This window comes from Apus apus, chromosome 2, assembly GCF_020740795.1.
Source record: "Apus apus isolate bApuApu2 chromosome 2, bApuApu2.pri.cur, whole genome shotgun sequence".
Taxonomy (NCBI): Eukaryota; Metazoa; Chordata; class Aves; order Apodiformes; family Apodidae; genus Apus; species Apus apus.
The window spans coordinates 103,585,030-103,611,159 of record NC_067283.1 but is presented as its reverse complement, the minus strand read 5'-3'; the positions used below and the strand labels follow the sequence as shown (position 1 = coordinate 103,611,159).

The window sequence follows — 26,130 nt, the reverse complement described above, 5'->3', positions numbered from 1 at the left end:
CTGAATATTACAGAGAGCCAGGACACATCACCAGAGTTTAGCCTGAAAGTTTCTTGTGTACCAAACTAGTGAACCAGTGTCTCCGAGATGCAAAATCTTTGTCATGGCCTTACAAATCTCTTACATGAGGTTTCCTTTAGCTACAATGTAACAAGAGCTCTGTGGTTGTGCTCCATAGACCCCCACGCTGTGTCACGGCTTGCACACAAAGCCCACAGCACAGGGCAAGTGGTGCTGGCATTTTCTGACATGCAGAGGCAGTACCAAGGGTCCAGTCTCCTCCAGGCATCCATCCTCTTCTTAGAGAGAAGTGCCAGGCAGGGATGAGCTGTTTTTACTCTGGTTTCCTTTCTCTCTTTTCCTTCCCTTCTACCTCTACCTCCAACAAAAAAAAAACCTCCTTCAGGAGCTAATACAGGTGCAGAACAAGCAAAGTGTTACTTTGCTTTGCAATGTGTGTGCAGAACTGTGAAAGCTGCTTTCAAATACAAAATGCTGTAGCTTGATTTTTCTGAAGCGTCCAGTATCCTGCTGACACAGTGAGTGCTATGCTGAGACTTAAAAACACAACAAACCCAAAACAAACAAATGAAAAACCCCAACACAACAAAAAACCACCTGTGAAAATCAGAGATTCTTCACTGCTAGGGGCAACACTCCACTTGCTCAACAGATCACAGCTTGATTGCCAAATTTTAGGTCACCTTTATAATACCCTTTAACTTGTAAAATGAGGACTTGATTCAGTGCCAGTAACAAACAAGGAAGTGCTAGATTTAAGAGCATCCTTCTAAAGAGTAAAATTGAAACATGCAAAACCAACATACACCAGCAATGTGACAAGTTCTTAAAACTCTGTCAGCAATACACTGTAAAGAAATAAAATGCAGGACAGGTCCCTCTGAATAAATGCCACCCTCATCAACCCCAAAAATTAGGACAGAGGATACATTTACACTGTCATTTTACAGGTTAGTATGAGAAAGAAGTGACATATTGATTCTGACATCATGAATAGGGCGCATGTTGTTTTTTCGAAGCAAACCAAGCAGATCTGTATTGTTACGTTATAAATGCGTATAAACAGCAGCATCCAAGTAAGTGTCACATTTTTCCTCTCCCCAAATGTTTTCAGGCTATAGGATAGTCCAGCAGCTTAGGTGCAAAGTTAATTAAATGTCATCTAGAAACACTGCTCTAATTAAAGAAGGCTGAAAATCTTTGCACTCAACTCAACTCCTAGACTTTTCAAAGACATTTACATGTCTTTGAAAAAATTTCACCTGAAAATACTACTTACATACTGTGATTGAAACAAATCACTTGCTATGGTTTTATGGAGCATATTTTTCTATACAGCTATAGCTTTAAATACCACCAGACCCTGTAGCACTATATGCAGTGAATATACTGGGTTTGGCCTAATACACAGTACAGAACAGAAAATAGTATCAAGTGCTGAAGAAGTAAGCCGAAAAACCTTTAACTTTTTAGTAACTGCTAGAATCCACTTCCTCTTTCAGCAGTCCACACAACATCCTAGAATGCAGGTCCTGAACTTGTCTTATGCAGGCCAGTGAACTACTATAAAACACTTAGGGAGAACAGGAAACTAAGCTCCCCTTTCTCCAGATTGGAGGGTGGGGGGATGGGGGAACTGAAGAAGTGGATTCATTTATTATCAGTGGGGCTCTATTTTAAGGAAGGCAATTTCACAGTAATAAACTGCAGTAGCATTAAAACAGCTTAAAATGTGATAGACTCAACAGATTCGAGTGGAAACAATTTCAAGAATTCACATGGACAAGTACAGAACTGGCAAAAACAAAGGCACCCAACATAACTCTATTTTAGTAGCTAGCACTTCAGTATCAGCCAACAAAACTGAACACCACGCTAGCCAAAAGTAGGAGGCATTTGGCTTCAATTACTACAAAACAGAAAATATAGCTCTATTTATGGAGCCCTAGAAATCCTAATGGGAAAGGAGAAGAAAAAAAAAATTAAAAAAAAGAGAGTACAAAACTTGCTTCTTACCTCAACAGTGTCACCAATTAAAGGCACAATATCACCCAGTATAGGTTTAAAACTTTGTTGGTCAGTGATGGTTAGTTCAGTCGGTGAGTCTGTTCCCTTGCTGATGCTAGCCATTGTCTCTTCTTGAGGATCCAAATTGGATGCTCTGAGTGCAGCAGACAACACCTCCACTTGTGCTGCAGCATATGAAGGAAAAATGCATAAGAGACTGAACTGCAATAAACTTTTAGCAAGTCCATAAATCAGCTTTCAGACAGTGACTAATTACTAGAAGGATGGCAGAAGAACTATGGAGGAGGTACAAATGTAAGATTATTGACTGTTAGTAAATCCCAAACTGGGGAAATCTGCTATCAAATGTAAGGCAGATTTACACTCCACTCTTTTCCTGGGGTGCTTAACCACCCTATAAGCTCAGTAAAGCTTGCCTTTCTAGCAAAGACACCCAGGAGTAAGAGCCTGCTGTTATGGCAGGATCAGTTCTCTAAGAATCTCAGTACATTTAATGGTGCAAACGGTCTTTTGAGTCAGAACACCACATGAATACTAACTTACTGACTAGGTCTTTAGTGGAAGATGGAACTAAGAAGGGAAAAGTAATTCAAATAAAGGTTGAGAATAGGTTTATTCATAGAGAAAGGATTTTGGTTCTGAGAAGCTGGCTCTCTCCTCTATACATGGTCCTTAAATTTTTATGTTTTTATTGCAACTCTGAAGCAAGATCTATATAGGAAGATTCTAGACACCAGTAAATCTTTTCTGAGCAGGACACTGTAGCCTCCTTGCAGCCTACAAACAAATAATGAAGGTTGCACCATTTGATGTCCTGTTACTCATCAAAAGAAAGCATTAGCACTTCACACTCTGCCATCCACTCTTCTGAAAAAACAGCAGTTCTGAGACTGCTTTGCTTTCCACCTCTCTGCTTACTGATAATTAAAAAGAGCTTTGTGGAGCAATAAACCTTGGATATAGGCTGACCTAAGCAGATCAGGTATCAGAGGCAATCTTAGCTGCAAGCGACACAGAATTCAACAAGACTGATCTACCTTACCTTTCTCCTTTTCCATTTTCCAAGAACATAAGGGGGAAGAATTTCCTGACCCATTAAATTTACCCAGCCATCCAGAAGCTCAGTTCCTCATGAACTGTGACTTTTCTAAGGTTTCTTATATGTTCATTGTCAAACTAAATGACAAACCACGTTTGTTTTTAATCCCACGTCGCTATACTAAGTTACAGAATCTTAATTTCTCCCTATAGCTTTTTTTGAAAGGGTTAACAACAAGAATTCAAAAAATAAAGTTGGACTACTTTATAGATAGAAAAAACAGATCTGTTAAAAGAAGCAAAATTATAACGGTTCAATCTTGGCCAGCAAAAATTGGAAAAACACACTACAGGTTCACTGGTTCACTCCTGGTGGAGTCTGATGAGCAGGAGTAAAGACAATTGTTTACAATATGCAATTCTAGCTTCCTAACTGAGTTAAATTTCTGGTAGAATAACTGAAAGATATTCTTGATGCACTCCTGCAATTCACCTCAACTGGAAAAAACACAGCAAGTTAGAAACTTAAAACCAAAACCAACTATAAAACACACTGTGTTAGAAAGTATAGTTTCAATATGTATCTATAGTATATAATTGATACATAAATACATAAAAATTATGAACTTTACAACTTGTAAGATTAACAAAAGCTTGTTAAGACTCCACTCTTCAAGTGTTAGCTCACTGACAATAAACCTCTGTACTTTAAGGTCCATGAGAATAAACAAGATCAAGGCTAGTAAATTCCTTCAATACTTTAAAGTTAAACAAATCAATCCAAAATAATGGAAAATAGGTGGCCATTTCAGAGCACCTGCTAGGGCAAGAAATGCCTGCCTGGTTTCCAGTTTATTCTCATTTAATCAAACAAGAAAATTAAAAATAATTATATTCTGCCGCACATCAAGGAGACATTTTTATTAAGACTTCTTGCATGAAGGACAACTTCATGAAAAATGAGCTCTCCTGTCTTTTTCACTTAGAAGTTAAGAAAGCCTACCCTTGACTGGGCAACAAGTGCTGCTTTAACACTGAATATGAATTTACTGAAATACCCACACTGAGCTCCAAAGATTACTTCTAATAACAAGAGTGAAGATATCTACAGTACTAATTGGAAATATTTCAATACATAGTCTGTAACCATGCCCCACTCTCAGCCTGCACACTTGGACCACCCATGATTAGGGGCTTAACAGGGTGGAGACCACACATATCCCCCTTTCCTCTGCCTGCCCCAGAGGAGATAAGGCACAAATGTGCATCTTCTCAGCTTCTTGTCAATTCTACAATCCCAAGACCTGGGGATGAAGGGTAGGAAAGGCCAAACTCCAAGGATTTAATTGATTGGCAAGTGCTTGCTTTCTTCTTCAAGTGCTTTTCTGTAGGTCTTGTCACAAAGAGCAACTCCAGCACTGTCACTCACTGAAAGGTGAATGATCTGAAGTCCATAGTCATCTTAAGGCCCTAGCCTAAAAAAGAGTCAAGCATAGTCACTATGGAAGGCTCCAGAATGGTGGAGTGCTTAGTAAAGGAAAAAGAGAGTGCATGCGTGAGTGTGCGCCTGCATATGCACAGCTCTAGGTGGCTGCCTTGAAGATACTGAAACTTGAGACAGCATGCTAATGAGCTGTCTTCACCACCCTAGGGCTCAGGTGCAAGGTACATCCCCTCCTAATACCATCACACACAGACACAGCCCAAGATCTGTGATGATACCCTCCTGACTCAGGTGGCTGCCGCTCCTTCCCATCTCCCACAAAGATCTTTCCTACAGTCATACGACAGGCAACATTTTTCAGAAAACCATTACAGGTACAAGCAAAGAAAAAGGTTCCCCTTAACACATGACAGAGAAATAAATGTCTTAGAGCTCTTGAGAAGCAAGGTTTTGGAAGGAAGACTGAAAGGGAATCTCCTGGCTAGTTTGCTTTCACAACTACCTTCAGTAAAAATTGGAGTGTAAAGCTCAGTTGTGTGCATAACATGTTGGTAAAATAAAGTCAACGTTCACAGGATCTTAAACCATCTGCTAATTAACTCTTTTTTCCTTTGACTTCTGCTTCTCACTTCAGGTGAGAAGTATTTTTCAGTAAGGAATTACTTACTGTTGGCTACTTTACCTGCATCCTACTGGCACAACCTTTAAATTCAAAACCACATTTTACCTAGCCTTATTAAATTTCCTGGTCCTCAAGAGTTTCTGTCCTTACAAAATGCTTTATTGGTGTTTTCTGTTTCTCCTAATGTTTCACTAGAAGACATTGGTATTTATAAAGTGGAACACAATTCTTCCTTCTTCTGAAGAACCTGCCTTCCTCACCCTTACTCAGAAGCAAAAGCTATGGGCTGCATTAATTGGTACAGAGATGAAAGTTACTAAAACTTAAAAATAAGAGGAGTTTCTTCTCCACTTCCTCCTCACCTCCTGTTCCATTAACAATATTTTAGACTTCTACTGCAAGCAGCACAAGTAGCCTACCTTAGACATTTTACAAGTGAATGAAATCAATTGGTCCCACATTTGGGCTGGTTTATCCCTATTAGGTTTCCATTTGGCAAAGTAGCCTGTAACTGGCATAAGCCACAGTTACCCCCAGTAACCTGCAAGTCTGGCTTTCTCTCCTTCTTCAAATAATATTAAGAAAAGCTGATGTTAGGTTACTTAACACTTTCTATGTAGAACATAAGGAAATAAATAAAGCTGAACAAAGTGTCCCTGGAAAGAAAAATAAATAAATAAAAACATCTGCAGAAAGAAAAGTAATCTCTGAAGTGACTGAAGACAGCAGCAGCCTCAGGGAGCTGGAAAAAGGTGACCTGAATAAAGACCCTATGATAATTTTACAAGAGGAAGGTACATGTTTCTATCTCTCAATTTGAGACCCTCAGGATGTCTGGCCAGTGGACTGGAAAGGTCCTATTAACAGGGATTACACACCACCGCTTAACTTTTAATAGCTTGTGTAGCTCTGCTAGCCAGTACAGTTTGTCTGTGAGAAGGCAGGCTGTTTTTATCTTAGTTGCTGATGGCTCAACTACCTATTACTCAGATTTATCACTTTGGCAAGAAGCTAATTCTGGAAAGAAAGCCTCAAGGTAAAGACTTTTGGGAGTGAGATTCAGTTAAAGCAGTTTACCCCTTTCTGAGAATGAGATTACGAAAAAAAAATGTTCTATGGTGGTTGCTGATCACTGTTAAAAAATTGTATTTGCTAGAGACCTCATCAGCCTCCATGCCTTGAAGCAAGGATTTGAAGTTTGAAATGGAAACTGCTCTGATGACAGGAAGGTCCACTACAGAAACACAGAAAACACAATCAAGTTACCAACCTAAAATCCTCCAAAACAAACAAAAACACCCAAAACACCCACACAACCACAAAAAGTTAGTTCTGTGTATGTGAACAGTAACCTGTTAGTGCTTGGCAGCCAAGACATCAGGAAGATTGGGGTATGCACTTAACATACTGTACTCTGGGCTGAACAAGCTGGCAATGCCTTTCCTTTCAGTTGATCCTTCCCCTTTATGTAGTAATGCTGATGTACCCCTTGGATAAAAGCCAAGTTATTCTGTTCTCAATACTTCTGCTGTAATGATGCAAGCAGGTAAAGGAAGAACACAATATAGAAGGGTGAGGTGAGACATGTAAAGTAGAGTAATGCAGAATCCAGAAAGGAAGAGAAATGAAATCAATAAAGGAAATATAACGGGAAATATATCTGGAGGGAAGGGATATGGGTACAAAGGTATAGTAGTTGCTATGCATGCACATAAAGTGGAAAGCACAGGGGGGAAAAACACCCACAAAGACACAAATAAACCTTCCACAAACAGAACAACTGTAACTCTTCTAGCTCAGAAAGAATAATTGCCAGTTGAACTCCAGGACCAGCTCTCCACACCTGCCTCATCTGTAAGGGACAGCTGAAACTAACTAGCAAAATGGGAATCATAAACCTCCACTGACTATTCTGTTATTCTGCAGAGTCAAATAATAAAAATTAAGTGTGATCTTAATTTCAAAAAAACCCTGTGCCAATGACCGATATGGTTCCACACAACAGGTATTAATTTTATTTATGTATTTATTTATTGCCTTTTTTTTTTAAGGTTGGGAAATATCCTCCAAAGCAAAACACGTTAAGAGAAAAATGCTGAAGTTGCACAGTCAAGCACTCAGAGGTAAGACACAGCCAGAATTAGGATCATCTGAACAACCTAACCTTATTGCCATATGTGTAACATCATACACTACAGCCTCATTCCCAAAGTACAATGTTGCTAACTCATCCCTGCTTCATCTTGTGATGTCTCTAGGATGCTTTCTCCATTTGCTATAGAAACCAGAAGATGTGTACCTATGGGAGTGCTCCAGTATGGCAGGCCTCTGCTTACCCACCGGAGAGAACAGTGTCTTCCACTCCCATCTCTTGATTAAGAACGCAGCTATAAAGACAGGAGGACAGCATGGAAGAAGGAATCCAGGACTGGGATGAAAGCAAACCAATGAAGAAAATAAGTGCAAGAAAAGATGACAGGGATTTAAAATGAAAGAGGAAAAAAACTAACTCCTAGTTTGCTCAGTCTTTGCTGTCAAGAACCAGCCCACTCACAGTACAAGACCCTTAAGAACATAATGGCCAGTTTTGCAGGGCAGGAGGAAAGACCACAGCCATCACTTTGAGACCAGGGTTGTTTTGACATTTGTAAGCCACATTTACTGGAGACAAAATTTTCTGTGAAATTAAGAAGTTTCATAAAATTTCTATGGAAATAACAAATTAAGACAACCTTTTTACCCCATGTTTGTAGCATCAGTTTGCAACAATTTTAGACAGTAAAGAGGAAAGCATTATTCCTGGTATTGCCACTGCAAGGCCATCAGGGCTCTGATCTTTTGGATTCCAAAGGGAGTCTACCTCCCTCTTGTCACAGTTTATGGAGTGTAAGGTCCAAAATATAGGCATAAGTCAGCTACTCAGAGACTGAAGCTTGGATACCCACCACTTCTATGTGCACTTTAGTGTTTGAGACAAGCATGCAAAATTAATACCATTCCATCAGTTTTGGTCTCAATTTCCTTAAGCCTCAATGCATTTTGTGTAAAATTGAAATAACAACATTACCAAATCAACAGGTATGTTGTCAAATTTCAGATTCTGAAGTATTTAGACCAAATAACGAGAGTATAGGCAAGATGAAAAAGGAGTACAAGGCTTAGAAGGTGTGTTTCACAGGGCTTCACTACACAGCCTTAACCATGTCAGAGGTACTGAATGGAACATAGAAGTGACTGAGTAATTAAGACCACCCACTCCCCCCACACCTCAATAACCCTGGTTCAAATCTTTCTTAGCTTGTAGGCACTAGGAATCCATGGTGTTGAGAACCTAGCAACTGCTTTATTCTACTGTAGTGCACAAGCACTATTCATCAACTGCACAGAAAACCTCTTGACAGCCAGTCATGAGAGCTACAAAAAAAACCCTGATCTAAAACAAGACATGAACACACATGACAAACAACTCCATAGCAGAGGACAATTCTGGATGCACAAATACATGCCTACATAAGTCTTCATTGAAAGTGTTTAAGGTTTTATAAAACAAACAGCAGTGCAAGTTTTAACAGTTGGCTTCAGAGATGCGTTATGTGAAGACTGAGATCATTAGCAAGGCTGAGATTTTTTGTCTTCCCAAAGCACTCTTAAAGCAACTAATTTTCATCTGCTGACTTCATAATAGACTAAATGGAAGCAGCCCAAAAAGGATTAAAGAAAATTTATTAGCATATAAATCCATTAATAACAAAATAAGTTGAAAGCAGTACCAGTTTATTCCAAGATGCTTTTCCCCCTCCCAAAATCCCCATCTTTTTCCTTCCTATTTTTTTCTGGTCCAGAGGCATGCTTTGCCCTAGGGATTCTTCAGCCCCAGAACAGCATGGCCTCCTTCTTACTGGTAGCTCTGAACTTTCTCCCTGTAATGCTCAAGCTTGATGTGCCTTAGAATATATTCAGCATGTGAATACAAAGAGAAATGTACCTCCAGTAGGTATGTTTGAAATAGCCAAGTCATTTTAGCCCAGGAGGTATCTCTGAGGTGCTGCTCCACCAACTGGTCATACTTATGAAACACTTCTCCACCCTTCAAGAGCTTTTAAAATGGAGGATGTGGATTCACACTTCAAGAATTCAGTTTGGATAAATTCTGTTTGACCCAACAAACTTCACGCAAGTAGACAACATGAGACAGCAATAGTAAAGACCTTGCAGAAAAATTGGTAAGACTGATTTGTTAAAAATAAAATGGATAATGCATAAAAAAATGCCACTTATCAAACTCCAATATTTAAAAACCCCCACCCTAATCTGCCTTCTTATTTTGCATGTATGCTTATTAAAAATTAATTTCCTGACCAACTGCTTATGCCCTTGATTATACTGTAAAAACAGACAGTCAGAAGTTTGTGCTCCTAACTGTATGTGTATTCAGTTTACGGAAGCAATCATACTACCTTTAAACATCTTTACACAAATGTAAGTTCCCTTTCAGTTCGTCGTCAGTCTTCACAATTAAATAAAAAGAGATACAATCTCTTTGAAGACTAGGAGAAAGCAGTACTTCTGACTTTTAAAATCACTGAAAAGTTCAAGCCGAAACTGCTAAAACAACATATGCATAATCTCCAAACACTAAAAATACTTCAGGATCTTTACCTTTTACATCGGGATCGTCTATATGGGGTTCCAAATTTTCTATCATTTCTTCCAACTCTTTCCTTGTTGCCATAGGAATGTTTGGAGACGCTGGCATAGTGAGTTCCTGAATTTCTCTATCAAGTAATATCTCAGAAGTCTGCTGAAGCTCGAAGTCAATATCTATTTCAGGAAGTGGAGTCCTCCAGAAATGGAAAGAGTTGTACAATTCCTGCTCTGAAAGAGAGGTTTCCTGTGAATTCAGCCCAGTCTTACGTAGACCTGCTGTACAGCAATGAGAACTTCGCTCGTTCTCATCAACCCTTTTCCCACAAGATTCTGAAGACAAAGTGCAATGGAAGGATGACTCAGTCTGGAAATCACTTTCCCTCTGGGAGTTATTTGACACTGTATTTTGATCTTCCATGGCATTTTCAAGCTTTGTTGCAAAATCCTCGTTATCAGCATGTGAAGACAGATCCTCTGTCCTGTTGTGCTCATCTTCTGTTATTACACCTTCTGTAGTCCTGACTTGTTCACTGTTGAGTGCCAAAGCAAATGAACATTTAAAAACCAAAATATGCTTGTTGCAAACAGATGCTCTTGAAAATTCACACATATGCTATCAGCTTGCTATTTAGCAAACTACATTTAATTACAGCCTAGCAAAATAAATAAATAAATTAATACATAATCACAGAATTACTGAGATTGGAAGGGACCTCTGGAAGTAATCTGGGGCAACACCCTTGCTCAAGCAGGGTCACCTAGAACCAGTTACCCAGGACCATGTCCAGATGGCTTTTTAATATCTCCAAGGATGGAGACACCATAGCCTCCCTGGACAACCTGTGCTAGTGTTTAGTCATCCTCACAGTAAAAGAAAAAAGTGTTTCCTGATGATCAGAAGGAACCTCCTGTGTTTCAGTTTGTGCCCACTGCTTCTGCTCCTGTCACTGGGCATCAACGGAAGAAGTTTGACTCCATCCTCTTTCCATCCTCCCCTTCAAGTAGTTGTACACATTGTTAAGATCCCGCCAAGCCTTTGCTTCTCCAGGCTGAGCAGCCCCAGCCCTCTCAGCTTTTCCTCCTTGTAGAAGAGATACTCCATCAGCATCTTTGTGCCCCATTTTTCAGAATGTCCAGTCTGTCTCTCATAATGAACCTAGAACTGGACCCAGAACTCCAGCTGTGGCCTCACCAGCACTCAGCTGAGATAACCTCCCCTGACCTGCTGACAACACTCCTCTTCATGCAGCCCAGGATACCATTTGCCTTTACTGCAAGGGCACATTGCTACCCCACAATCAACCTGATCTTCACCACAAGTGTTAGGGCCTTTTCTGCAAAGCCACACTCCATGCCATCAGATAACCAGAACGTACTGGTGCCTGGTGCTGCTCCTTCCTGGGTGCAGGACTTTGCACTTCTTGTTGAACTTCAAGAGGTTCCTGCCAGCCCATTTCTCCAGCCTATTGATGCCCCTCTGGATGGCATCACCACCTTCTGGCACATCAGCCACTCCACCCAGTTCTGTGTCACCAGCAAATTTGTTGAGGGTACATCCTGCCCCACCATCCAGATCATTAATGAAGATGTTAAACAGGATTGGACCCAATATTGATCCCTCAAGTATATGACCAGCTATCGGCCTCCATAAGGTATCCTAGGTTACTGAATATTCACGATTTTTAGGCAATAACTGAAAATGCTGGTAGTCTGTTAAGTAATAGGAGAAGTTCCAGATCTTTCAATTTACCAAGACAGATACTCAACTTATACAGGGAAGTTTATTTTCTTAACTTATAGCTCATACAGAAGAAAAACAATGAGGAAAAAATAATTTGTAGATTTAGGAAGTTGTTTACCTGTCTTCCTGCGCAGAACTACAATCTTCTGTGTTTTTACAATCTTCTTCTTTAAAGTACTGACCACTGCTGGATGGATTAGCAAAAGTTGATATGAAAGGCCCCAGAGACTGAAAAGCAGCTTGGCGGACCTAGTAGAAAGTGTCCAAGGTGAAAAAAAAAAAATTATATGTATAAAGCTTGCTGTCCTAAAAACCATAAATGCCTGTTACTAGGAAATGGAAGGGTCGTAAGCCTACTGAGGAAAGCAACAGCAGAGGCTCTTGTCTGGAAAGTCAGTCAGCTGTACACATAAAGTGTTAAGTAAAAAAAAAAGTTAAGAAAAAGCAGGGTAAAAAGAGTTAAATCACAGGTAAATAAGTTAACAGGCCTATACCCTCCCCACAATCAACAAAGTCATAATTATTTAGATAGTATAAGCAGGTAAATTTGAAAGCTTAGCTGAAAATTTAACAACTTCAAAGGATAAAAATTAGTGCAGTAAATAGACATTTCACTACTGTACATTTGACTGATTATAAGCTTTGCATTTCTTTCCCTTTCCTATTTATCTATGTTGTTCACTTGCTCCTCCTTTCTCCTACTATTTATTCTCCCCTTCTCAGCATTTATCTACCTCAATTTTTATTATTTGATTAATTCTACTGGGCTACAACTTGCATCACTTTCCAGAATCCAACAGTTCATGTTCCTGTGCAAAAGAACTGCTTTTGGCTCTCCGAAGTAGTCTGCTCAGTAACAAACTTAACAAGGTTTGAAAAGTAGATTTGCAAGACAAAAACCAAAACAATCAAACAGAAACCCCACAATAAACCCCATCCAAACCACAACCAAATAAACCCCAAGCCAAAAACAATCACTCCACTTCCCACCCAAAAAGGAGGTGGTGGTAGGGAACTTGAAGAAATACAAATTAATCACATCTTAATCACATTATCAATCACAAATTAATCACATTAACAACATCCCGTGTTGTTAATGATTTTCAGCAATTTTAAGTCACAGACTGCTCTGTAGCTAAGAACACAGCTATCCTACAGACACAGTTTTTCTGTGAAAATGTAAGGGACTCTACAGCCGCTGACAAACTAAGCCTTATAAGAAGAATGTTGTTTGAGGTGTGTGAAACGAGATATGTTACCCACACATACGGAGAGAAGTTCTACATGGAGTATCACAGTAAAATCCTTTAAATATGACAGCTATTCAAGAAATAAAAAGCAATTCTTACCCATCGTGAAGGATCGCTAATCAAATTAATAAAAAGGGTTGACAATTTTGTCCTCCGGACTTCCTGTGATGTTGCACAAGAAACTGCCATGAAGCATTCAGCACAGGCTTTCCTAACTCCCCATACATTATCAGAGCAGAGCTGGAAAAACCTCGGCAGCTGTTAGAAACATAGTGAGTAAGTCTGCAAGTCTTTACAGGCAGTACTTGTTTCAAAGCAAGTTATTTTTTCACATTAATTTCCTTCATCTTGTTCTTTGCCCTCATGCTCAGACGCATCAGTTTAACATTTGCAAGACAAAGAACACACATTCAGTAGCACCACCTTCTGATCAGTTGCTCTCCTGTTACTTATGGATAAAGGAAAATTCACCTGCCTGAAGAATAGCAAGAAAGTACTAACTTTCTAACCTGATTTATATCGCATAATAAATCCCAAAAAACCCAACTCCAAAAATAGCCCCAAGGTCAGAAAACCCATCATAAGACACAACCTCATCTCTCTATACCATTCTTTTAAAGCACTTAGAACTGAAAGGAACAGAACCAAAGAATACTGGTGCATTAACATTTTACCTATCACAGATCACTTCAGATTTTTGTAAGATTCTCATTGAAACGTGAAGGAAAAGCGTCTTCAGAAAGAAGGAAAAAAAATAAATCTTTCTTTTCCACCTAAACTTCTCATTGTTAGATTTACCAATCTCTGTCACCACCTACCCTACAATTAGGTCCTGAGCTGCAGAATAGAGGAATAAGAGAAAGATTGCATTTGGGTGCAAGAGAAAACAGGTTTGAACAGAGTAGTGGTTTTACTAATAAAACTGAAGCATTTTGAAGTTGCTCCAGTGCCTGGGTTTTTCTGGAAACAATAATGTTAAGGATGAAATAGTGGAGAGAGGGCATGTGAGGCAAAGACATTTAGGTTATCATATGGCTGCCTTCGCTTGCAACAGGCAGAGTAGCAAGGTGCAAGTAATATGATGACTGTTGCTACTGCTGTTCTCAAATATTGATGTTCAGCTGCTCCTACTTTCTGCACCAAAGTTTTCTGGACTTTGGTTCTGATTTTAAAAAGCATTTATGTTACAAAACAAAGCTTTATCTACAGCCATTCAGCTTTTCACCTATATTGTTTTTTTCTTTAATAATCCAAAAAGATAAAAAAACAGTATTTTCTGTTATGGAAAGAGATCCTCAACCACCCAGCCACATGTTACTGCCTTCACATAAAATAACTACCACTTTTTAATTTCATAATCTAGTTGCAACTCTACAAATTCTTAATCCAAATTCATTACATGTATCAACAACAGGGCATTTGTATGAGAAATTGATTATACCTCCAATCAAGAAACATAAGGGATGCAAATCTGCACAATAATACTTCATTATCAAATGGGTTGAATCACACAGAATGTAGGGGAAAATGCAGCAACTGCTGTAAGACCATGAGAAATGCCCTGAGGGTCAAACTAGGCATACCAGTATGTTCCAACATCAAATCTGCAAAAGGCTGCAGAGCTTCTTGTTGAAGTCATGCCTGCATTTATACTCGCTCTGTATAAATCCCTTGCTAATTCATGACACGACTTATCAACCTCCTCTGGCCCTGTGAGATCACTGCCCATCATACCCAAAAGGTGAAAGTTTGAAAAAGGATCCCAGAGAGTGTCAAGCTGATTTCTGCCCTCCCATGTCTGCAAGCCAGCTATTTGGACCTGCCAAATGAATGCGGGGAGGGAGGGGCACTGTCCTCTGCTCACTGCTCCATCCAGTTCCACGTTTTTTCCACAGTTCATTTGTATCTCTTCCCTTTACTTCATTTTTTTATTGCCCAGATTCACTTATTTTCTCTGCCTTTCCTTCTCTTTCACTCCTTCCCAGTAGGGTTGTGAGGCTTTTGTATTGTCAGGAAAACTAACTTTAAAAGATTAAATCAATGAACAGCAGCATTAAGTGATGCTGGTTAAAGAGACCACACAAGCCTAGCCACTTCTAGCAGCCTATATTCACCATGCTGCTCCTGTATCTGCAATCTTTCATTGCATTTATGGACATTAGAAGACATAGTCCTGCTTACTTCTTGCCTACTGTATTTCTGAACTTGCAAATAGTCTCTACAGCCCCAAGTGTTTTATTCAGTCTTGTTTAAACCCTCGTCCTGGCTCCAGAATTGAAAGCACCCCTTAGCTCTAGACTGTGTGACTTGGCAAGTAAGATTTCTGTATCCACAATAACTGTCTTCAAGATTTTGTAATGTCAATAATAACCTCATGTCAGGAAAACTGAAGAGCTTTTTTACTCTCTCCTTACTAAGCGAACGTAGTGGTTGTCTTAACAATTTTAGTTGCCCTTCTCGGTACCTTGTCTAACTCCACTATTGACTTGTATTAAAAAGAAAAATCCTTTAAGAAATGGCTTACCAGCATTTCTTCAGTGGCTTGCTGCCCAACCACACTGCAGATATCTCCAAAATTGGCTGCACACACCTTACAGACAAAATGGAAGAAATAACCACTAAGACCATAGCTTTAATACAGCAAACAAAATCAAAGGTAAAACCGTAAAAAGCTTTTAAAACCATAAAAAACATGTTTCAGTACAAATTCAGTATCAGCCACTTCCCCATCCCATCAGTTCTCATGGTTTAAAAAAACCAATAATTAAAAAATTAAAAATGGTTCTCTTAATTTCAAGCTCAGTCAGATTTTTTTCTATCAGGAAAGAAGCAGCCTAGAATTTAAATGAAAGGGAGGGAGGATAAAAAGCATTCAAAGTGCTATCAAGTGAAAGAATACAAGCAGTTATCAAGGAAAATGAGCTGTGCAATGGAAAGGTGAAACCAAAACACAGCCTCAACACCTAAATACCATGATGGCATACTGGCTTATTTCATCTTAATGAGCATCTTCAATTACATCTATGCACAGAGATATGAGCTCAGGTGGCTGATGATGTATCAGTTACAGCTGGTTCACATGTTTGTGGATACCTACACAATCATAAGAACAAGCAGATTCTTTCATTGTTTCTGATAATAAAGGTAGGGACTCTGGAAAAACCTCAGTGTCAAATATAAAATCTGTAGAAATGCAATCTACAAAAGAAACTCCATAGCTTTCATTTATACATGTCACAGATAAGATCTAGCAGGAAAGAGTCACTTAGACAAATGCAGGTTCCAAGTTGATGACACCCTTTTCACAGATAACCCAGACTAGATGCTGATAATTCATACCTTACGAACATGAAACATTCTGCAGTCACAGCACATCTCACAAAACCTGGGGAGAACAAGTCTTTCCGTGATGTCCTTTCCCACCATGGAGGCCATTTTGCACATTATCTAATGGCAAGACAGACACTCATCAGAGATGCTTGCACAACACACAATTCCATGTCAGTCAAGTACAGGCTTTTTACATTTACTTTTCATTCTGATGTACATAATTTTATTGTAAATTGTGAAAAATATTGGAAAAAATACATATTTTTAATTGAAAACGTTTGGTCACTTGTGCAAAAAGCATTTGTTTTTAATTTATCTTATTCCCCTCTCCTATCATGATGTAACACAGCCATACAAGACACGGGTCTTTCACCAAACTAAATCAAATTCCTAACTAATGGAGATACCTGAACCCTCAGAAACTACTCTTCTACCTTACCAAACAGACTTAAAAAAAATAAAAAAATGTACAAGATTCTTCCACTATCCCAATAACTAATATTTACAATTAACACAAAATTACTGGCAATATGCCTAGGTGAATTCTACAACTTCTGTGTGATTTAAAAACCAATTACAACACTACTCCATATAGCACATATGCAACTCCTTTACATAAATTTACTGAAAAAGCATATTATAACAGAGACAGCTCTTCCCTCAAACTGCTCTTTCATTCTGATTTTTACTTCATTTTTTTTAAAAAGAAGGTAATTTAAAAGAATTTTATGTTTAACTTTCCTAATTGTGTGAGCAGAACTAATTTAATTCATTTTCCTCTAATTACTAATTAATATTTTTCTAATCTCTAGGGGCTAAGTGAGCTTCAAAAACCTTTTTCAAGTTTCAACATCTTCAAAACAACAAAGATGCGTAAAATAATTGTTTTAAATTTCACTCCCTTGTGCATTTCTAAGCTTCTTCAAGGAAGTACTAGAAATTTGATGCCAAATACAATAATGCCCAGCCTGCTTATTGTTTACAAGTCCAGCCACATTACAAAAGTAAAATATAATGAGGTCTCAACAAAAAAAAATTTAAGAAAAAAACGAAAAAACCCACACCCAGCAAAAAGCATAAGCACACATTGCAAAACTTCAAGGGAAATATAAGGACCTACCTCTTCAGCCACTTCTCCTTTATAAATCTTATTTCCTTCTTATTTTAGTTCAACACATAATAATTTTATTATTAATAATAATTATTAATGCGAAAGCCCCACCAACAAACTAAGAGTTAATCAACTCAGATGCTTATTATTTCATCCAACCAAACAAAACAAAATCAATAAAGAAACAGACATACAGCAAAGACCAAAAGCACTCAAGCACTAAAGATTTTTCACTGAAGGAAATTTTCCACCTGTGCAATTTAAAATTCCATAGCACAAACCGATGTAAAAAAAATTTAAAAATCCTAAAACAGCAGATGCTTTAGGAGTCAATAAAATGAATCCCCTGTTCTGTCTTGTCCAGCTGGACTATTCTTTACAGCATATATAAGCTACTGAATTTAAATCTAACCCTGACTTGAGTGTACCACAGCATGTGAAAAGTTACAGATTAGTTATGGAAAGCAATGTAATTTTTTTCTTTTTAATACCACAAGGATGTGCATTCTGGTAACATACTACCATCACTGCAACACGAAACATTCAAGCAAACTTTATACTGTGCGATTTGGTATTGCTGTTACTTACAGCCACAGCTTCAGTCTTCACATCGTCATTGCTGTCTGGAGCTGTCAGATCTATCAGAACAGGGCACACTTTGGTCTCCACATCATATCTCTCTATGAGTTCTTGCTCCAACAGGACTAACAGTGCTGCCTGGCTTGTTTTTCTGACCTATCATAAACAGACAAAAATTGAACCAAGGAATTCAAAGACAGGTTTATTTGGTTATTTTTGTTTAAATGTGTGTCCTGCATAGTCATGGCAAAGCTCATGCAAGAAAAGCAGCACAAGTAACTGCGAGTAACAAAGTTCTAAGGAGCATGCATTTTATTAAACAAATCCTTTTTCTGAGATTAACAAGTTTGGCTGAAAATCAGTAACTGCATTTATTTCAAATGTGTTTCAAGTTCTGAGAGACAATTTTGCTTAGTTCTATCTAACAAAAAAAAAAACAAACCTGCGTAAGAATAAGATGACCATTAATAACTGATTTTGTATGTGGCTAACCCTTGCCTCTCAAAAAGTATTCATCAGAAAACATTACATAAAACGAGCCTATATACTGCAATGCAGCAATTGAAAACGCCTTCAAGATCTTTGTTTCAGAGCAAACCAACCAAATGAACTATGGAATATTAACAGAAGTTAAGACTATTAATACAACCACTGGTCTGCTAGCAAGAGGGTATCAAGCGGAAGTATGGTAGTTGTATTATACACAAATTAGCAAACTAACAATTAAGAAAAATAGGTTTTCGTACCTATTTTTAATTATGTAAAGTCTGGGAAGGCTAAGAAAAAAGGTGATAAACTCAAAGGCCTAAAACGCTTAAAATAATATCTCACCTAGGATTAGTCTACTCTGAAATGATGTGGAGAAGACTAGAGAAAGCTTTAGACAAGCTAACTCATACATGCAGAGAAACAAACCACATACATCCAATCCAAAAGTTTTATTGGATCAATATATAAATAACTGGTTTTGAAGGTACACAATGGTGTTAAAAAATTGAATTATACCAGAGAGTCAGCTTTCCATAACTACTGGTCCTCTTTGCCAGAATTTGAATTATGTAAGCTTATCAAAATGACTGATTTTGTCCAGAAGAATACAATACTAACGGCCCCAAATCAGATGACACAAGATCAAAAAAATCTTTGACATTTTCTTTCATTAAAAGTTCATAGTGCCACATATTTCATGTCATTCAAAACATTTTTACCCAAAAATATTGCACACTTGTATGACTATTTAAACTGGCAAACCTCAACACCAGATATATTCAACTAGCTAATTAACTGTTCGTAAAACACACTTACCTGGTTATTCTGGTCTGCAAGGTATCGTACCACAATAGGCAGTAAATATTTGGAAAAAGCATATGGGATTGAAGGTCTGTTTTCTTGACAGAACATAGCAATATGAGGCACCTGTTCCATCAGTTCTGCCCGCACTGTTGGCTCTGTCAGGGTTAAAATAAAACCAAACAAGGCCAAATAAATGTTTACAAGCATACTGCCAGATAGTGCCAGAATAAGCTTTTTACAGTCCTGTACACACAAACTACATTCTCAAGTGTTCGTGTCAGCATGTTTACATCAAGCTTAACAAGCACCGTCTTTTTGCAAAACCAGGTACAACTACACTCTGCACTACTATATGCGCATCTTTCACTTCCTTATGAAAATTTGCCAAAGCAGTCCTTAGAATGTGCAATAGCATAAGCTGCAATTATTCATTAGGAGGAGGTTTTCTCAGACACACAGATATGAAAAAAGAATCAACCAAATCTAATCAGCTGTCTTCAAAATTAAAGTTGGTAAAACAATCTATTTTCTTCCCACGTTGAATCCTGGTCACCTTATCTTTGTCTGATAAGGCCTAGTTTCTTAACTTCTGGAAGAGTAGCTTGAAATATGGCAGAGAAAGGAGTCCTTTTATATCTTAACATGTTTTTTCCACCTGTGTGAAAAACTGAGTGGCTGAGCTTGAAAACACGCTCCATTTGCACCTGCCCAGTAGCTGACAGAGAGCACAGCAACTACAAATTGAAGAGCACTTTTTGAGATGGAGAATGCCATCATCACTGCAGACAGACTGTACACAGCCCCACTCTCAGGAGCTACTCATTGGAAAAGGCTGCAGATGGGAAACAAAGCAGAATGAGAAACTACCATGTGGGGTAAGGAGCGTTGAGAGGTGAGAAACAGGGAGATAAAACTAGTGACTAAAGTGAAGGGAGACTGCAACTTGCTGGACAAGAAACTGGAACTAGGGTCTAATGTCAGCCCTGGAGGGACTTGTTCGCTCCTATCCCATAAGGCTGCTATTTCAAAACATGCCCAGGACTTGATCTAAGGATACAAGAGGCTTATCTCACAACAATTATCACTGGGATGTCTTTCTCCCTTCTTAAGACCCCTGCCTCATTCCTTGCAACAGACAGAAGATGACTGGTGTGGGAAGGGCAGAGAGGAGGGGGAGAGAGGAAGAGAAATTTGGCTAGGCCACATGTTTGGCAGCAGTGCTTCTTAAACTGTTACTAAATTTGCTTCAGGCAGTTCCCACCCTCCCAAACCCAAAACTTGCTGCTGGCCTTTCTATTATGCCAATGCAACTGTTTGTGCAGCCAGCATCGATGAACTGATCTGGCTGACACAGCTTTTGCCCCATCACAGCAGCATGACTAAACAGCAAGGACTAGCACTTAGATTGGTCTCCCTGTGCAATCACACATCTCCTTCCAGTAGCAGAACCATCTAATGATGGAAGCAAGCAATAGTAAGAGAGCACAGAACTGCTGACTGTGATATTACCATCCAAACAGAGTGAAAGAAGTAAAACGCTGAGAAACCTGATTTGTTCCTTTTCTTAGCATGAAGCTGTGCAAAACGTTCAAGCCAAACTCCTCACAGGGTAATAGCACACTACTTATTTAATTGCAGTACAAACTCTGTGTCTTCACTGCTGAGGAAATACCACCGTTGCAATCAAAGCCAACAAGAGCTCTGTATTAAGCATATCAAGAGCTATGTATAAAGCTTTGGACACTAGGCACTCAAAATAGGCGATTCTGATAGCTCAACAATTTGCCCACCCACTGGCGAAATAACGGCAACACAATCCCTTTCCCCAGACTGACTAGGTCTGCTGTGAAATTGAGTTCATAAATTTATTTATGAAGCACTACAGAAAGACAACAATGAGTACCAAAAACATAAGGTGCTTTTCAGGACAAGGCTGATCTATTGTGCAACATTTAAGAGTGGCCACACTGGCTGAAAATATTGAAGACCTGCTCACGTAAAGTGAGCCCCCTTCTTCCTGAGCTACTCGGTAGGCTCTGGCTTTGTGAGGATACAGACAGATGAGATGATGCAATTAAAGATTTGAAAAATTCATGCCCAGGAATGAATTCAAACTGTAAAGTCACCTTAGTTCTTACATTCCCTAACTTTTAAGTACATGGCTCTGTGATCTTAGTAAGATCAATTCAAACCAATAAACAAACCAGTACTGTGTGTGTAACTGGCTCTGTAATGCAACACCATAATTCACCATCAAAAAGGCTTTTGTACTTTCCAGGGGAATTACTGCTGCTATGCAAGACTGAACCTTAAGCTTACCAATTTAGATAAGAGCTCAATTCTTCTAAATGCTGAAGCGCATGCTCCAGTGTATACCGAATTGAGCCTAATCTTGCCGATGCAGTTACAGTAGAGCATTAAGTTTTTGCACTAAGCTTCCTAAAGACCCAAGCAACAATGCAAAAAATTTCCACTAAAGATCCAGCACTTTCTCATTCCCTCTACCCATTCCTCAGCTTTGTCTGTAGCTTAGACGGGTGGCAGCTTCAAATACGCATTCCAGCAGGCTTCAATACATGACAGTGTCTGTCATTTCTGTTTAAACTCTTCTGTTGTTTATAACCAAATTTATGGTTTGGTCATTAACACAGTGAACAGAGCATGGCAGTATCAGTTAAAACCATTACACACAGCTTCTTAAAGCATAAGCTTATCCAGCTGGGGAATACATCTGTATTACACATTTTTTGCACTGTACAATATAGTCAGGACCAGATCTTCCACACGTATAAACAAAAACTGGGCAGAGAATTTTGTGTCACATCAAGACTGAAAGTTTCTATTTTAGGTACTTTGGAAAATACTGTGTCCAATTAGATTCTCCATAACATTTGGTTGGAAAACGGTTTTTCTGTTTGGCAGACCAGGTATTTAAAAAGCTGCTCTTTTCAAACTATCTCTTGAAGGTACAACTCTGTACTTGAAAGTAGGAGGATACTAGAAAAAGTGCTGCAACTTGTCAAAACAAATAGTCAAACAAACAAAACCACCACAATGAAAAATAAATTAACTAAGTATTAATATAAAAAGTATACCTCAGAAACAAACTCATACTTGTTTTTCTCATTCATTATCACTTTATTTCATTCTATGAGGTCTTGTGTATTCTCTGGACAGAATTATACTGAATTGTGTTTTAGGAATGAAGCAAAACTAAAAGAACAACAGAAGAAAGTGAAAATGGACTTCCATTTCTTCTGCTTGTGAAATAACTTTGAAAAGTTGCCAGAGTAAGATGACGCAGCTCTACCTCTCTCAATTTCCAGACCACATGAAGCCAGCAATATATTGCAACCGACATCTCCAGAATTTGGGCACTTTGATCTGTACACACCAACCTTTAGTTTTAGCTGTTTGACAAATCATAATTTAAATCAATATCCCAAAGTGACTAAAAAAATAAACTGTTTCTTCCCCATCTATGAAAACACATTTACATTTCCCTTAGAATTTGACAGCATCTCTGATGTAAGCAAAGTGCCAATATACTCATCTAGCTACTTCTAGCACACACACTTAGCTTTTGCTTTGTAAATTTGCAATGTTTATTTCATCCCTGCAGTGGCTTCAGTTCACTCTGTATTCCACTTCAGGTATAAGGAAGTAAAGTACAATGGTTAGCTGTATACTGGAAATTAAAAAGGGATTATTGCAAAGCTGCACAGTGTAATACCAACTAATTGCTCCATTACAGTTATTTGTAAATGAAGTAATAATTCCAGAGCCAGCTCTCAACTAGATTTATGTCACAATAACTTATTTTGTGACAATGTACAGTATTTAGAAGAAATTCTGCAAAGCCTTCATTATTAAAAAATTACCATTCTGGAAAACAAACAGCAGTCAATTTCCCCTAGGTTTGTAAGGGGCTGTAAGACTTTTGTGTTGTAAATGTGTATATACAGTGTGTATGAACAACTACTACTGGTGATGTTAACACCACTTTAACTGACTATTTTGATGAATATTTTATGTACACCTGAAGATTTGTTCTTATTAAGAGTTGTGAGTAAGAACTAAAGGCTTAAGTGCATAGCTATGCATTTACACTTTCATTCTTAAAAAAAATATCTTGGTGAAAGGAAAATGAAAATACTGATTTGTATGTACTAGAGAGAAGCTAGCTGCACAGAAAACACCTTCATGCCCTTCCACCTGTATAGATTCCCATTTCTGTGTTCAGCTTGAGTATAAGGTACACAGCATACTAAGATGCCAATCTGCCCATGACATGGTAATGGTGCTGGATTTGTATATATGTCTATACTCAAACTGAACAACATTTGTGTGATCAAAGACAAAGTTTAAATATATTATATAGTTTATCAACTAGACCTTATATTTGGGAAAGAAGGGGATAGATAACTTTAACTTCCCCTCTTTTGTTCCTTCTAGTGTCATCCATATTTTCCCTTTCAATTTCTCCCCAGTTTCATCTGTTCTTCCAACTTACCTATCTTCTTCAGATGAAAAAAAAAAATCTAGACAAGTGAACATAATCAGAACCTGTCCCTTAGGGCTTAGGAGTCCATCAGAAAGACTGATGTGTCTGACGTATGTGCTGCTTTGGTAGTCAAGTTCTTTTCTCTTACTAACCCAAAAATGGACTTCATTACTGACTGGCAGAACGATGAGTGAAAGTCAGACTAATGAGAGAGGGTAAAGTCACCCTTCAGTCATCCATCAGATGCATGGATGCATCACATCAAGCAAAGGAAAAAATTCTTAGTGTAGCAGGAGATGAGAGAAAAGGTATAGAAATTCCAGAAATATGAAGATGGGGGAGGCAGAAAAAAAAACAGGTGGAGCTATTGACAGCTGGAAAAGACAAATATTAGTCTTCCCATTAATATTGCTTACATCTGAAGGTTTTGTTAAATTAAATTCTATGATACACATTATTTGACAGGTAATGTTGGCATCTCTCACTACATCAATGGCAGTAGTGGAAATGGTCTTACACAGGTTAAGCACACTATTAAATAATTAAAGTTGTGAGGCCACTGACCTTAAGCCTGGTTATACAGCTTCAAAACTTAATGACCAAATAGTATAATAATTGTCTTCTTAAAATCAGTTTGTTTTGCAAACTGCATTCACAACTGATTCTATGCAATAATGAGATTACTTTTCATTTAGAAGAAAAAAAAATTCTAGTTTGTTATATTCAACCAAATTAGCATCAGTCCTCCAGGAACTCACTCCCTTTCCCCCCATCATTTCTTTAGAAAGATACATATATGCATCTTAAATAGTACCCTAAAATAACACATATTTTAGAAACAAAGATACAGACTCTCATCTAAAAGAACCCTCAGAAAATAACATTTAAAGTTTCTAATGTCCAGTTTTGCAAGCATACTCAGCAAGATGCCAATAATGCAATAATTCTGGCTGAGGCCAACTGTCAAAGCCAGTTAGTTTTACTTGTGTGCGTAGTATAAGTCATTCACAAGCTGGTACCAAAAAAAAAAAAGTTTGAATAATACAGATTTACTCAAGTGAAAAAGAGAGACATAAGGACCTTGTTCAAGCTCACTAAGTCTGCAGCTACTCTACATTTGCGAAAGAAGGCCCAGCTGTTTTAAGACAAAGATAAGCACTTCATCACTAATGAGGGTTTATGGGGTATAAATAAACATTTGCCACACACTAAGCTTCTATGCCAAGCTGCTTCTTGGCTTCTATAGGTTCAAAGACACCATAAACACATCGAAGTTGGAAGTCATACCAATAAAGAAGAATAAGAATAATTCTTCTTTTTAATGTCTCTTACTTTCAAACACAGAAATGGCTGTTTCATCGTAGCTTCAGTTTAAAAAGGAAAAAAAAAAAAAGGCAAAAACACCCTAAAAAAAACACTAAAAATAAAGCCAGGCCCAACCAAAAATACAGCCCTAAACGTGTTTCTTTTTCAAGCAAAGACAGTGTCTGAAAAACATTAGCCTGACTGCAGGACTTCTGAAGTTGCAAGACATTAACAGGACAGAGGACTGCTTAGGCAACATTAAGGCAGTGGCTATTTCTAGCTCACTGCTGTACCTGTATTTTAGATAAAGGCAAAAGTAGCACAAAGACAGCAGGGATTTTGTGGAACCAGGGTACATTCTTCAATTCAAAGCAAACTGCACCAACTACCGCAAAAAAAGTACCTTGCTTTCTGAGACTTGATTTGACAGGAGAATACAAATACCTCCAAATATTAAAAACCAGGCATGATACTAACAAATATCACCTATTAGAAATGAGAACTCCCATATATACTTTAGTTTGACTGCTCTAGTGTGGTTTTATTTTTATTTATTTATGCATTTAAACATGAAGGCTTGACTCCAGGATGGCTATAACCCTAAAGACATCTGGCTTTAGGGTTATAGTCAAAGCAAGTCAAAATGCACAGATGCATTTATAATGTCTTCTTATTCCAAATTAATTATTTTTGTTTGTTTGTTTCACAGAACAAGTTGGAAGAAATATAATGAACAGAAAAAAAGCATCAGATAAGAGAAAAAGAAAAAAGTCTTGTAATAGCAAAGAACAAAAAACAAAACAAAACAAAACAACAAAAACCACTGTGCTGCAGTTTGAATAATAGTCAAGCATGTATATATTAAGACGACACAAAGAAGATCTATTTCCCTAACGAATTTTCACATGCTTTAAGACACATGGATATTCTAATTACCTGTCTCACAGAAACAGGTTAAGTCCAATATTGCAACTGCTCGAGGCATAAAACTCAGTTAAGTTTGCAGAAATTTAATTTGTGGGGCAGCTGCAGAATCCAGTGCTACTAGTTTGGCAGATCCGAGACAACTTCTACAACACAGGAAAAGCCTGAAATGCTGCTTTTACTGATGCTGAGAAAATATCAACACTGACTAAAAATGTACTCCACCCTTGTTAAAGGAAACAAATTCATTTGAGCTCAACTCTTGGCTTTAATTACATTATACCTAAACAAAC

The 26,130-nt window shown here is 38.1% G+C and overlaps 1 protein-coding gene across 6 annotated transcripts in view; it reads right to left on the bottom strand.

Moving 5' to 3' along the window:
* The window catches only part of PPP4R1 (protein phosphatase 4 regulatory subunit 1), a 61,272-nt gene that overhangs the window by 11,106 nt on the left and 24,036 nt on the right, over positions 1–26,130 (bottom strand). For 5 of the 6 annotated variants that reach the window (XM_051610647.1, XM_051610648.1, XM_051610651.1 and 2 more), the window contains 8 exons: positions 19,117–19,259; positions 17,821–17,967; positions 16,131–16,238; positions 15,316–15,381; positions 12,891–13,049; positions 11,660–11,790; positions 9,813–10,330; positions 2,038–2,213 (listed from right to left, as the gene is read on the bottom strand). In XM_051610647.1, coding sequence (XP_051466607.1) covers positions 2,038–2,213; positions 9,813–10,330; positions 11,660–11,790; positions 12,891–13,049; positions 15,316–15,381; positions 16,131–16,238; positions 17,821–17,967; positions 19,117–19,259 — 1,448 coding nt within the window. The remainder of the gene's footprint in view (positions 1–2,037; positions 2,214–9,812; positions 10,331–11,659; positions 11,791–12,890; positions 13,050–15,315; positions 15,382–16,130; positions 16,239–17,820; positions 17,968–19,116; positions 19,260–26,130) is intronic. The other variant, XM_051610649.1, reaches the window with a different exon arrangement.